Source organism: Dermacentor albipictus, chromosome 7 (genome assembly GCF_038994185.2).
Source record: "Dermacentor albipictus isolate Rhodes 1998 colony chromosome 7, USDA_Dalb.pri_finalv2, whole genome shotgun sequence".
Classification (NCBI taxonomy): domain Eukaryota; kingdom Metazoa; phylum Arthropoda; class Arachnida; order Ixodida; family Ixodidae; genus Dermacentor; species Dermacentor albipictus.
In genome coordinates, this window is record NC_091827.1 from 103,752,780 (window position 1) to 103,767,787 (window position 15,008).

The 15,008-nt window shown below is 46.7% G+C and overlaps 1 protein-coding gene and 1 long non-coding RNA gene across 2 annotated transcripts in view; one reads left to right on the forward strand and one right to left on the reverse strand.

The window, feature by feature from the left end:
- Window positions 1-15,008, forward strand: part of LOC135913987 (uncharacterized) — a 210,248-nt gene that overhangs the window by 129,027 nt on the left and 66,213 nt on the right. The window lies entirely within an intron of this gene.
- LOC139047445 (uncharacterized) lies at window positions 9,478-10,440 on the reverse strand. The gene has a single exon (XM_070521268.1). It carries the CDS (start codon window positions 10,438-10,440, stop codon window positions 9,478-9,480), a length of 963 nt encoding a protein of 320 aa, XP_070377369.1.

Genomic DNA, 15,008 nt, shown 5'->3' on the forward strand with positions numbered 1-15,008 from the left:
TTCGTATTTAGGGAATGGAGGTTGCGTGTAGCAGCAACGGCAATGTAGGCGATTGTGTACGCTTGCTGTGAGGGCAGCTTATTGTAGTTAAGCTTACTCACACTTGAAATCATGCGAATTTTCTTCTTGAACCAGTGGTTTGTGGCCTCGGTATATCCACCATCGCATTCCAAGTCACCCACGTCAGAGCAGCTCAGTGACCCAGGTGGAGTTATTTTGAGATGGTATGGCGCAGTAGACCAACTTGCAGTTTGGAGGCCAGCCCCGAAACTTGGCGGCAGAGGGCGCGTGAGGTACGTAATTGCGTATGATACTGTAGCTGCCACGGAGGCGTTAGTACGCAGAAATTGAGGCAAAAAAACCAAAGGGATGGAGGAGCAGCAGCTGATGAAAAACTCTTCTTCCTCGTCTCCACCTTGTATGGAAATGAAATTACGGTTAAGTAACGCATCTATTTGGGGGTGTTGGTATGACAAGATGAGGTTTATAGCGCACGAATGGACGTGGACACAGAAAGACGTGGGATACAGAGGCGCCTGTGTGTACCACGCAGCGCCTGTGTGTACTTCGTCTTTCTGTGTCCTTATCTTTCTGTACGGTGTAAGGCTCATCACAGTTACGCGCCGAGAATCTTCTGCGCGGATGCCTTGCTATGAATATGTCCGAAATTATAAAGTGATCAGCCTAATCAACCCGTAGACACGCTTCTTGTCTAATCTTCTTTTGTGGGTATGGGTAATAATATGGAAATCATGGCTATAAACAGCATGCGAACTTGCTTCTTTGCTGCTACCCTGCTGTGGTATGTGCTGCAGCATTAGAATTATTGTCATCATCCTCATCGTCAATATGGGGCGATCACTTCAAACAGCTACAGGTATTGCCCCCAGCATGGTCAATTCGTCATTGTAGATATGTGCCATGGTATGAAAATCACTATCATAATTAACACGTTACGACCATCTGAAGGAACTAGTTCGCATTGACAGTGTCAAGTTCATGTTCGTTTGAGGCCCAATGGTTGACCACCTGGGCTGCTGTGCCGGCGGCTTGAAATTCTAATTCCGCCACGGACACGCTTCTGTCTTTTTGTTTTCAAAGTGAGCTGCAGTCTATTCAGCGAGAACCTTGCCAGCGGCCGGCCGGCCGACAGGCCGACTGACAGATGGTAGGCCAAGGAAGCTTACTTTAAATGTGTGCTCCTGTCGTATACAGACATGGTGAAAACAGAGCGCCAGCGGAGGCAGTGTTATCCGTGGTCTCATGGCGTAGAGGCGCTGTAACGTAAAACTATTGTAAGCTTAATACTGTTTTGGCGTAGAAAATGCAAAAACCCCAAATGTACACAAACGGGACAGGCACTATCCCGCTTCTTTGCCTTTGTGGTTCTTGTAAATTCTGCGCCAAAAGAATATTAGGTATAGATTACCAACTACCCCAAACCAATGCTTTGCTCTATTCTAGGCTATTTCTGTTCGATTTCTGCAATTAAACATTGCAAGAAAATAATAATAATAATAATAATAATAATAATAATAATAATAATAATAATAATAATAATAATAATAATAATAATAATAATAATAATAATAATCTTTATTCAGTATAGTTAAAACAGTATACAAAACGGAAGCGCCGAAGCCAACAAGAGGGCTCTTGCGGCGACAACCGGCAGCCGCGGCAATCTACGCGCCACACCAGAACACCACCAGAAGCTGGTTGTGCATTTGGCACAACCATCACACATTATCAAAGATGCACTGATAACATCAGGACATATTAAAGGTTCTCTAACGCTTGAACAGCAACTCTCAGTGTTTTGCGGGTGGACAAAGAAAATACATCGTCCGGTAGTTCATTGAAGATAGCAGGAACATAATAGCGTCTTGTTGCTTTACCGTAGTGAGTGCGCACTCTGGGTTTAAGATAAAGAGGAACATGTCTCAACGGTACCGGTTTCGTATTTATGTGCCTGTATGCAGTGCTCCAAAAATATTTAAGTACTACGATTTGTTTAAAAAGATTCTCAAAAGAAGGCAAACCGGCTGTTCTAAAGACACTGCTGGACAAATTCTCCTGTGGCATGTAGAGAACGCTTGCAGCGCTGTTTTTCAAAATCTAATAACTCGACATTTCCATGTGAAAGAGCAGTTAAAAAAACAGCACATACCGTATCTTAAAACACTATACCCCAGAGCCTGGGCGATTAGTTTTCTGATAGAAAAAGGCATCATGGTTTTTAAATTAAACAACAAACATGCAACACTTCTAAGTTTCTTAAAAATGTGGGTCAAATGAGTATTCCACGTCAGATCACTGTCTATGTGCAATCCAAGATACTTAACCGACTGGACGCTAGCTATAGGTTGAAAAGAGCACAAGGAGCAATATGAAGGGTGTAAATATATGGAAGCGACGCTTGGTACATCTTTGTGCGGGTTACGATAACAGACAAGTCTGGATTTGGTGCTATTTATTTGTATTAAGTTTGAGGCAAACCAATCACTAACTTTGATAGCGTCCTCTTGAAGGTTAGCCAGGGCACATGAAAACTCGGGGTTGCTTGACACTAGTAAAGTGTCATCGGCATAAAGGAATACGGTGGATGCTTTCACGTGGTCACATATATCATTCACATATAAGTTGAACAACAAAGGAGATAAGATAGACCCTTGCGGGACACCGCACACCAGACTTACCGCGTCACTGCAGATAGGCCCAAACATGACTACTTGTGAGCGATTGTGAAGATAGTTTTTAAGTAGTGACAAAAAAGGACCCCTAAATCGATATGAATACAGTTTTGAGATTAAAATTTGATGATTTACTGGGTTGAAAGCTTTTTTTACGTCCAAAAAGAGCCCAAATGCCACTTCATTGTTTTCCAGGCTTTGGTGCAGTAAATCAGATAGATTTTCTAATAGCACCTGTGTTCCAGACCCACTAACAAATCCGTACTGATTCACACTCATTAGGTCATGTTTAGCAACAAATGCATTGATCACAGAAAGTACGTGTTTTTTAAAATCTGGGATATGCAGGAAAGAACAGAAATAGGGCGGTAGTTGGCAATATCATTCTTTTTTCCACTTTTGTACAGAGGAACAACGCGAGCACTCTTCAGTGAATCTGGCCATGTACCAGTTGCAATTATGCCGTTTAATATATATAGCAGAACATGTTTCAGAGCTGTAATGTTTCTTATCAGATCAGTAATGAAAATGTTGTCAAGTCCGGCGGATTTATTACGTTTCAGACTAGACAAAATGCCGAAAAGATCAGATTCTGTCATAAGTGGAAGGAAGGCTGATGGCGATACACTGTTTTTAATCTTTGTCGAGCTCAAAGTTTAGACTGCGACCCGTTGCTCAGCCGAAAATACGTTATTGAACTCATTAGCCAAAATAGGCGACACTACACCGAAATTATGCACTACTGCTTCTTGGGCGGACAAGCGTATGTTACCAGGTAACTGGTTTATCAGAGACCAGGTGTTCCTTACGTCGCGACGAGTGTTGTGAAACTGCTGTGAAAAGAACTTCCTCTTTGACAAGCGGATAAGCGGAGTTACCTTATTTCTGATGCAACGATATTCTGCTCGAAGTTTGCCATTTTTTGGCGCCCTGCGGCATCGAGACCAGAAAGTGTCCTTTTCTTTGATAGCAGCCAGGATTTCCGCAGTCAGCCACTGGCAGTCAATTTTACGTTTCTTCACAACCAAAGTTTTTTTGCACACTTTCTTTATTTCGCCTAATATCCTGACCAAGCTATCATACGTAGTGTCGTTAGTGTCGTTGGTCAGCCAACACTGTCTTCTAGCCTTGTTCTTCACCTCATATCTATACTGGTCGTCTAACCTGATAGATTATTAAGGGCAACTTTCACATTATAAACGTACACTACTTAGGACGACGTTGGTGACGTTTGTTTCCAGTTGACTCTCTTCAATAGCGCCCAAATAAGCAATCCATACATGCAGTTCCCTGGCAAAAAGCATAGAAATATTAGTAATATAAGAGAACCAAGAATTGACCGTTTTGCTTGTGCTGTACGTGACATGATTAGCGGAAAAGTCTTTGACCATGTAATGAAAACATTGAGACCCTAGAAAGACATTTGAGTATTAGGACTCTGGCAGAAATTTGGTGCAGTGAAGTGTTTTACAAATATTATATCGCTGCTTCAACACTACGCATTGGACACCTCTGGCGTTCAATAGCGCCGGTTTAGTATATCGCAAATGCTTTAGCACAGGACGACGGCTTAAAAGTCTCCTGCATGTACGTTATCATTACAAAGAGACCACGCTGTACATTATCATTGCAAACATACCACATAAATCAGGTGCTACGTAGTAGCCAATTTACGTGGTGTACTTGTTGTACCGGTCAACTTATCTATCTGCTCATGATAGTGATGTCATGATGGTCACTGTAATATTATCATTCAAACTTTCGCATCTAATGTTTGTCATATCATTTTATTCAATTTCCTTCGACAAGTAATTCGATATTTGTAACTGTAAGTACCCATGGTGAATACGTGGCATCCATCTTTCAATAATCAGGAGTCAGCAGTATAATATCATTGTCTTGTGCATTACTGTTGAAGGCCCCTCAGCCTTCGCTCAGGGGGTCCGCGAGCCGCGACCAGCACGACAAAGGACCAAAGGCGCAAGGAACAAAAACCGCTTTAATTTACGATAGAATGTAACACTCAAAATTACCGCAGCCTCGCGGCCAATAGCAGAAAACAACAAGGCAAGGAAGCAGGCAGCAAAGAAGCAAAGCAGCAAAAGCAAAGAGGCAAGCAGCAAAACAGCGAGGCAACAAAATATACAAGCGAAAGGGAGCGACGAAAGAACGGCCGCTACCAACCATCAACCAACACAATCTTTCGGGCGATAACCGAATGCATAAAGCGCAGAAAGCAAGCAAGCACCGAACCAGGCGCGCAGACAGTCCCAAAAGCGAACAACAAGAACAACAACACTCTTTCATGCAGACACAATGCAAAGACGCTTTTCCCCCTGCTCTGTAGCACGCTCGGTAAAAGAAACCTAGACGGGCCACGCCCCACCAACGCCTCCCCAAGCCCGCGCCCCGCAAAAAGCCCCGAGTGCCGTCTCCGCTGCCTTCTTATCGGGCAGCCGCCTTCCCGGCAGTCCCCGCGCGAGTTCTTACGCTACCGCGATCGACGCGCATGCTCCATGCGACGAGTGCCGTTGTGGCGCGCGATTCAAAGGCTTCCCCCGTGCGCGCTGCAGAGAGGGCCAAGGGCCCGACACTCCCCCCCGTACAAGACCGGACACCCACCTGGGTGTCCAACAGCACTAAACAACTACACTATGCAACTACACTATGCAACTACACTATGCAACTACACTATGCAACTACACTATGCAACTACACTTTGCAACAACACTTTGCAACAACACTTTGCAACAACACTTTGCAACAACACTTTGCAACAACGCTATGTCTAACGCTATGTCCAACGCTATGTCCAACGCTATGTCCAACGCTATGTCCAACGCACCATGCATCGTCCTAGTCGAGCATATCACAGCTGTTGCGAAGCAAAATGTTCGGGGCAGTTGGCACGCGATGGGCTGAAATGCTGTCTGGCGTCGTTCGGCGCTGCACGTGACGGCTCCAATCGGCATGCGCTCAAGGCGTGCGCTCTTTCAGAGACAATGCACTTTTCGCCCAACCGACGCTAGCGCACATCGGTCGCCTGGGTGAGAGACCGACGACGTAGGTGATGTTGCGATGGGCCGCCGTGGCAGCCAGGCTGGTGACACCCGTTGGAGTGGTAGCGTGGCATTCTGCGCAAGGCGAGGATATCTACAAGGACAGCATATGTAAAAACGTCGCGATTAACAGATACCGGATGTAGGACACAGCCGCGTTAACTGCTGGACTCGTATAATGACGGAAGCACGGTTAGCTGTCTGATGGGCGCTCGTAGTACGCTTTGAGGTAGTGCAAGCTGACGGGCCCTACTACTCTGCTGCCATGTTTTTCCCGCAGTAGGTACACCAAGCTAGAAATACGTTTCGTGATCACGTAAGGGCCATCCCATCTAGGCGCGAGGGAAGCAGCAAACCCTTTTGCAGCATCGCTGAGTGGGTGCGTTCGGCGGAGCACTTCGTCGCCGACCGCGAACTCCAGGGGCCGCCTGCCTTTGTTGTATTGGTTGCCATGTTCCAGGCGGGCAAGGTCCAAGTTTTCCCTGGCCTCCTTCAGAGTGTGGGCCAGGCGGCTGGAAAGATTTTGTGTGAACGTGGGGTAATTGCAAGTTGGCAATTCAGAGCCGTTGGTGAATGCATGCTCAATAGGAAAACGGAGCTCGCGACCGAGAAGAATAGCCGCTGGCGTAAACCCTGTCGACCGGTTTACTGTGGTCCTTGTGGCAAAAGCCATCTCCTGGATACGAACGTCCCAGTCCTTGTGCCGCTCGGTGAAAGCCACCCGCATTGTCTTAAGGTTTCTGTTGACACGCTCCGTGATGTTGGCTTGAGGGTGGTATGGTGTCGTCCTTTTGTGCTGCACGCCAAGAGCTTTGCAAGTGTCGACGAATATCCTGCCTGTGAAATACGTGGAATTGTCCGTGATAAGCTGCGCTGGGAAACCGAAACGGGTGAATGCTTCCAACAACCTATCCCAGATTATCTTAGAATCCAGCTTGCGTAGCGGGTACAGCTCTACCCATTTGGAGAAATGGTCTGTAACCACTAACAAGTATCGATTCCCTTTAGCTGACCTGGGGTATGGGCCCATAACATCACATGCCACAATTTCCCATGGGTATCGACTCTCAACTGGTTGCATGAAGCCCGGTGGCTTCCCTCCCCTCGGTTTCACGGTCTGGCAGGTAGGACATGTGCGAACGTATCTGAAGACATCCTTTCTCATGTGCGGCCATGTCGCGACGCGACACAACTTTTCGAATGTTTTCTTGCCGTCGCTATGACCGGCGAGCCGGGTGTCATGAAAGTACTCTAGAAAAGGCTTGCGCAGCTTCCTAGGCACAACGACGCGGAATGGGGACTCACCGCAATCCGTATCGGCAGCAGGTATATACCGCAAGAGCAGGCCATCGTCTGCTTGCATGTAGCAGTCGTAGTTGCCGCTACCAGCAGGGTTGGCGCCGTCCAGTGCCTTGCGTATCAAGTTGCACTGGTGGTCGCTTAGCTGGGCGTCGAGTAGCTGCTGGCTGGAGATCAGTGTCCCCCAGGTGTCCACAGGCACTGCCACAGCCAGGACTTCGGGTGCCGGCTCGCCATCCCCGGAGAGTGGTGCTCGGGACAGGGCGTCAGCTACCTTGTTGAAGGTGCCTTTCCTGTATTCTACTCTGTAATTATACTTCTGAAGACAGAGGGCCCAACGGGCTAAACGGCCGGCTGGGTTTTGTAGCTTTGACAGCCACGTCAGGGCCTGGTGGTCAGTCTGAATAGTGAAGTCAGCCCCATCCAGATACATGTCAAATTTCTTGAGTGCAAATACAATTGCTAGGCACTCTTTCTCTGTTACGGTATAGTTCCGCTCTGCTCCTGTGAGAGTGCGACTTGCAAAAGCCAGAGGGTGAAGCTTTCCTTTGTGCTTCTGAAGCAAGACTGCGCCGATGCCATACTCACTTGCATCGGTCTGCACGGTGAATGGCAGGTTGAGGTCGGGAAGCAGCAGACGTGCGGTATCGGCGATAGCCGACGACAGAGCCCGAAATGATCCCTGCTCCACGTCAGTCCACTGCCAACTGGCACCTTTCCGTAGGAGCTGGTGGAGAGGTCTTGCCAGGTCAGCGCAGTTGGGGATAAAGTGGCGGTAGAAGCCCACCATGCCCAAATACCGCTGCAGGCTCTTGACGTCTGTTGGTGGTGGAAGCTGCAGTATGGCCCGGAGTTTCTCCTCGTCAGGCCGGAATGTGCCTTGATCGACAATGAAACCTAGGAGGTTTATTCTGGTCGAAACCAGTTGAACCTTCCGGGGGTTAATGGTGATGCCTGCGGCCTGCATTCGTTGTAAAACGGTGGTTAGGTGCAGGAGATGCTCCTCCAGGGTATTCGAGAACACTACCACGTCATCCATGTAAGCCATCGCATAATTGAATTTGGCGTCTTGAAGCACAATATCTATTACACGCTGAAAGGTTGCCGGTGAATTGCACAAACCAAAAGGCAATCGGACGAATTCGAACAGTCCCCGATGGCAAGTGAATGCAGTCTTTGCAATATCACAGGGGGCGATCGGAATTTGCAGGAAGCCCCTGCTGCAGTCTAAAGTAGTAAAGAACTTAGCGGACCCAAGTGAATACATCACTGAATCGATTGATGGGAAGGGGTACGAGTCTCGAACTGTGACAGCGTTCAACCGACGGTAGTCGACACACAACCGCGCCGTGCCATCTTTCTTAGGTGCTAGTACAACCGGGAACGCCCAAGGGCTCTTAGACGGTCTTACTGCACCGGTAGCGATCATTTCGTCTAGCGCACTATCAAGAAGTGCTCGCTTGTGGATGCTCAGGGGCCGCGGGTTGAAACGAATTGGGCGGGCGCATCCGGTGTCTATCCTATGAGTCAGCACTTTAACGCTGCCAGGAGCTTCCGTGAACATTTCGGCAAATGGTTTAAGTGCTGTCTCGATTTTGGGCTTCTCCGCCGGAGATCCTGTGAAAGACATCAGAACAGTGAGGATACCGCTACCAGTCTCGGAGACCGCAGAGATATTGGCGGTAAACTGATTTGACTGTGGGTCTCTTGGCTTAGTCATGAACTCGAGTGGATGTGCACGCATGCCGTACTGGTAGGTGCCTTTAGAGAGATCGAGAACGATTCCTGCTTTGGCTATGAAGTTACGGCCCAAAATCACCGGACAAGAAAGTCCTGGAAGGTGTAGGAAGCGTTGCCGGAATTTTTTATCATTCATGGTAACCGTTAACCGGGCTGCTGACGTAGCGGACACAACGTGAGCGGATGCCATGCGAAGGGTCGTGTGTACACTTCGTAACTGTAGACGTTTCGTCTCGCAGGCGCTTTTGACACGATCGCCGAAAACGGAAACAGCAGAGCCGGTGTCTAAAATAGCGGGTACTTCTATTCCGGCCATTCTGACCACCACCAATGGTGTTTTCTCAATCTGGGCGTCAAGAAGACTGAACGTGGACGGCAAAGCCCTCACCATTTGTCCAAGATCCTGGGCCTTCGATCTGGGGGGGGGCGACACCTTTCCGGTACACCTACTACCGTTGATGCCGGTGGTGATTCGAGTGTGAGGAGCCGTTTCTTTCCCCCTCCCCGCTGCCGAGGTTGTCCGCGGCTCAACGCCGTGGCAGCAGGATGGTGAGACGACCAAAACACCCGGCTTTTCGTAGTCTTGGAAACGCCTGCCCCCGCTTGGTGCTTGACGGCCGCGTAGTCTGCATGCGCCGAGGGGACGTCGGGGCGCGGTAGGTCGTTGGCCGGCGACTGGGAGCTGCTCACCACCGCCGGCCCTCGTCGTTTCCCTGCTGGCGAGAGCCAGGGGGGCTCGGGCACTGGCTCTTGTAGTGGCCTCGTCCTCCACACTGGAAGCAGACTGGAATGCTCCTGCGTGTATCTGCTGCGCCTGATTGGGCGGCAGCCACTACAGGCCTGCCGCGGCCCCGAGTGCCTCGCAACGTTGTGGCAGGTGCCGGGACCGGAGGCCGGAAAGGTACCTGGGTGGCAAAGGTGCGGTGAGTGAATGGGTCCAGCGCCCTTGGAGGCGGTACCATATTCCCCAGGCTTGCAATCTGAGAACCGTGCCACGCACAAGACGGCTCGAGGGAGGCTTGAGGCGGGGGTGGAGGCTGGTAAGTTAGCTCTGCCAACATCGCCGCCTGAATATCGGACGCCGCTTTAGCGAGATCGTCAAGCGAAGAGAAGGTGCGGCCCCTTAGATAAACCTGGAAGCGTGGGTGAGCTTGCCGGATTGCCCGGGTGACTCTTTCCGTTTCGGGTGCTGAAGGATCTGCGCGCTCGTAAAGCTCCTGAAAGGACCGTATGTATTCTAGGAGGCTTTCCTCCTCCGCCTGACTACGGGCGCGAAGCTCGTCTTTCATGCGGATAACGTAGTCGGGGGGGAGGAATTCTGCTCGCAGTAGCTGCTCAAAGTGCGCCCAACTTTGGAATGACTGGCGACGACGCCAGCGGGCGGCGGACCCAGTCAGGGCGACGGGCAAAACGCGCTGGAGAAGAACGTCATCCATAATGGCTTGCGCATTGCGGTAATCTTCCATTTCCTGAAGGAAGTCCGCCACCGATTTCGTATCTGTGTGCCCTTCATATGTAGGCACAGCGAGCTGCAAATGGAAACCGGCTGCTGGAGTTACGTTTGCCTGATGCTCGAGCAGCGCGGTCAGCTGGGCAATAATGTTGCACATATGTTGTGCGGGCGCACCCTGGTCCTTCTTATCAGGCATTGTAGTAATGGGTTTGCGAGGATGATTTTCAACCGCGCTCTTCTTGACTTTACCCGAACGTAGGTGCATTAAAATACCGGTGGTGCATCTTTGGTGTTCAAATTGGCCGTTGTGGCGCGCGATTCAAAGGCTTCCCCCGTGCGCGCTGCAGAGAGGGCCAAGGACCCGACACTGTATATGCTGCATTTCTCTCTATTTATTAATTCTTACGCTAAGGGATATTTGTTGAGTGAAGTAATTAGTTGGAACGCCCGCCTGTTCAATTCTGTGATCCGTAACACGGGAAAGGGTGATTACCGTGTCATTCCAAAAACAAGAGCGATGGGACTTGTATGAAGGATGCGCAAACATACTCTAACACTCGATGGTAGCAATTTATGGACTCGTTCGACTGATGTAGAGGAAAGATCGTATAAATTGAGCCAGAAAACGACATATTTCGTAACACAAAAGCTCTGTGAACTTGAGCGTTGATGACACTGACCAACTCCATATTGCACCTGTATGTCTTGGTATTAAAGTGATTATTTCTTTATGTATTTATTAATTTATTCCCGTTGATTATGTGGCGTTACAGAGGAGTACATTTGTGGTGCATTGTGGCAGATGTCTTGAATGCACAATTTATGTGGGACATTGGCGGTGTAGGTGAGGGGTAATTTCGTTCCCATGACGTATTTACCACGGATGATTAAAAGTCCAGAATAAGGGGGGGGGGGGCAGCTCGGTACTTCAACGTTGAAACGATGATTACCACGTGATGAGATGTAGGGTGGCGCAGTAAAGAGGCCGTCATTGACATCATGGTGAGTGAAAAATATTTTATCAAAAAATTCATCTGCCCTTTCACTATGAAGGACGAGCAGCAAAGCTGTGGTGTGTTTTAACTCTGTCTACGCATCTATGCCTATATAGTTATTATTATTATATTATTATTATTATTATTATTATTATTATTATTATTATTATTATTATTATTATTATTATTATTATTGTGGTTGTTGTGTTGTATGAAGTGGCCTATGCAAGTTACACTTCAAGTCTGGCAGGGATTCCATAGTATATGCATCACTATGAACTGCTTATTTGCGAAATTTAGATCCAACTCGGAGTAATGTCTTACCAGCTAGTTATCATATAATTTGTTACTCGGTAGTTTTCATGAAACAAGGGTAACAACCGTTATTGTAACCATACGCCCACCGTAGTCAGCCATGTATTGATAGCAGCCAGGAATCCTATAACCCCTGAAACTTCACTGTGAATTAATTATGACGAGTAAATGATACTCAGCCTAATCATACAGTCATCTTAACGGCCAATTTCAGTATAATGTTTCGCAATACAGCTAATTAGGTTGAGAGCTACAGAGCATTTGTGTGAAACTGGAGACGAAATTTTTTTCGCGTCGACGCGAGAAGTAGACAGACGGAGGGTAGGAATAGGTACTACAGTTGGAGGGTAACAATATAACAGCTTCGCTGTAAAAGACAGAGACGGGCAACTGCTCTTCTGCTAGACAGATTAGGAAGACTAAGTGGATGTTTCATTGCACACACGCTGAGAATTTGCGAATACTTGGATAAAATTGAGCGAGCTGAGCGCTTATGGATGGCCCCAAGAGACGAAATAAGCACTGATGACGAGGTGTACCAACTTCATTATGCGTGTTCTAATTTGGACCAAACGAATGTTTTGTAGACCGTTAGTTTTAGTGAGACTGGCGCTCAACAAGTGTGCAGCTTTTCACTGGTAATTACATTGCTAATATGCTCATGCCATGGTAAGTAATTAGAAATGTGCACACCAAGATATTTATAGGAGTGCACGTAAAATAACTTCAACTTATTAGGAGAACACGAGAGGTAACATTTAGAAACATTGCGGCATGAAATCATCATTAGGTTGCATTTATTTTTATTTCGATTCATCGAGCGGTCTCTACACCATGAAGAAATTGTGTCTACAACTGACTGAAGAGTTACACAATCATGTAGATTAGTCCTTACATGGTAAACTACACAATCATCAGGAAACAATCCAATAGTTGATGGAACGCATGCAGGTAAGTTAGTTATATAAATGCGAAATAATTGTAGTCCTGGAACAGACTGATTACTACTGGCACTTACGTATTATGTTCTTTTCCCTAAGAAGCACTCGATCCATTTCAGCTGATGAGGGCCAATGCAGAGTCCACTTAGCTTGAAAAGAAGACGATAGGAAACCGTATCAAAAGTTTTCTGGAAGTCGAGAAATATGCAGTCTATGAAGGAACAAATCTCAACTGAATAAAACAGGTCATTGGTAAAAAGGAAAACTTGAGTTACGCATCATAAATATTTTTTGATGCCATGCTGGATGCTGCTGAAGAAATTACTTGACTCTGGAAAGTAAACTAGTTTCTGATATACTACATGCTCAAAGAGTTTACATGGGAGACTGGTTAGCAATAAGGGCCTGCAGTTAAAGGGGCTAGCTGTGTAACCTTATTTGGGCATACGTGTCATTCTCACAGCCTTCCAGTCGCTGGGTTGGAAATCACATTCCAAAGATTGTTAAAGTAATGGAGTTCTTTCTGTCAACACCAGGTGCACAATCCGTCAGGTTTTGTATTAGTTTAAAAATTTAAAAGGATTCATAAGAGCTAAACTGCACAATCAAACTTAGGGAACACAATGCTAATATCGCTAGAAAGTCCTTATTTGAATATATTTTGGAACATCTGACAGCATCCGTTCCTTCGAATAGTCTCTCCCTTGTCGTCACAAAACACAATCTCCTATTTTTGGGACAGTTGATAATATGCCGAATTTGCGATAGTTACTGTGCAAAAGACAGGGGTGGGTTTTGCTGAAAAAAATGTTTTGCTGTAGCACTCTTCTTTTTGTACGGAACAGATGCACAGCAATGTGCTTCCCACCTTTCATGAATATCACATGATGATGTCTTAGGGTGCAAGCGCTTTTTTGTTTAGTAAATGAAGGAGTGATGCAGTCAACCAAGGAGAGTGAAAGGCAGCATGTATAGAACGAGTTGGCACATATTTATCAATAAGGGAAAATATCTTATTTTTTGCAAATTCTCCAGTTCCTGTCCCCATCCCTAGGTAACAATACTGATATATAGTTTTGAGTGAAACTTTCAAAGCTCAGTCATAATGGCACCGTAATCTTCGTTGGCGTAACCTCTAATTATATTAGTAGAAGGTCTGAGTCGCTTAGACTGAAGGGCACAAATAAAGTGTAAAACACAGTGCTTCTTTATTCCATCCAAATAGTATAGGACACTAAGTCAGTACTAGTAGTGCCAACGAAATTTGAGATACTAAATCAAGTAGCAGTAGTTGGTTCAGGCATATGGGTAATCTAAGACAAGTCAAAATTGTTGCAGAGAATAATAAACGCTTCACTCAGCAGTTATGTACCAGTTAGGACAAGTCATCTCATCTGTTTAAAGCACTTCTGATATTAGTAAAACCAATGAAACCTGGCTTGCCTAGGAAGACTGCCTAGTTACTTCGGGTAGCTATGATGGCTACGTGCCATTGGCTCGCTAGTTTGACGCGTTTGCGTTTATAGCCACTGGCTCAGTTCCCTGATTTATTTCGCAAACGATATTCGTTGGTGTGCATTACATAAAGCATTGGTTATTATTGAAATGACTATTGTAACGCAAAGTATAATGCTCGCCACTCGACTTTTTCAACTGACGATGCTTTTCTCGAGCATTGCGTGTTTCCTTGCAGAAGTCCTCACCTACCACCGCAATATGCCCGTTAGCTTGCCGTTCTCTACAATAATGCTGTTTAACTCTTAAGTAGGTGAACTTGACAATCATTGCATGACACTACCTAATGACATAATTACCTGGCCTACGTTTCCGTGAAATTCTGTGTCTAATAATCTGCAGTTGTAGTGTCTACTTGATCTTGAAGTAGTTTTAATGGGGGCCTATAGTAAGTGTTGGTCTAATGTGGCGCCAAAAAACTGGGGTCACCTTACAGTGTTTAAGTGCTCATCTTTAAAGAAAAGGTGAAAGCTAGCTGTATAACATTTAGCGCTTGAAAGGCAAAGCAGCAGTTTTTGTAAGGGACAGAGACAACCGTGTTTCCAACAATAAGTTAACATTAAATAAAATTCTTGCAAAATCTTTTGCAGGCAAGTTACATTTGAGCAGAGGTACAAACATTCGGCAGACATCAGCCAGGCTGGGGACAAGCGAAATAAAGAGCAGAAAAACTCAACCGAAAATTAGAAACCCAACGTTTCGAAGCCCGACCGGCTCTTTGCTCAGTGGCGAGATTGTGCGAGACGTAGCAGTGCTTGCATGCGTTCCGGTGCTTTGACAGGCGCTTTTGCAGGCGCTTTGGCAGGCGCTTTGGCAGGCGCACCAACATTTTCCTTGCACCCGAAGATTAAGGGGTGCAAAACACATTTTAGGTGGATGCTTTTCTTCTTTTTAACTTACATTTGAGCCGGAAGTCGAAGTGCACATGATATCAGGTATAGATGGATGGATGAAAAACTTTATTAGGGTCCTTTAGGGCGCGCACTAGCGCGCAGCGG

What these genes read in the sequence shown, in the direction of transcription:
- LOC139047445 (XM_070521268.1), bottom strand. Translation starts at nt 10,440, where the DNA reads ATGCCTGATAAGAAGGACCAGGGTGCGCCCGCACAACATATGTGCAAC.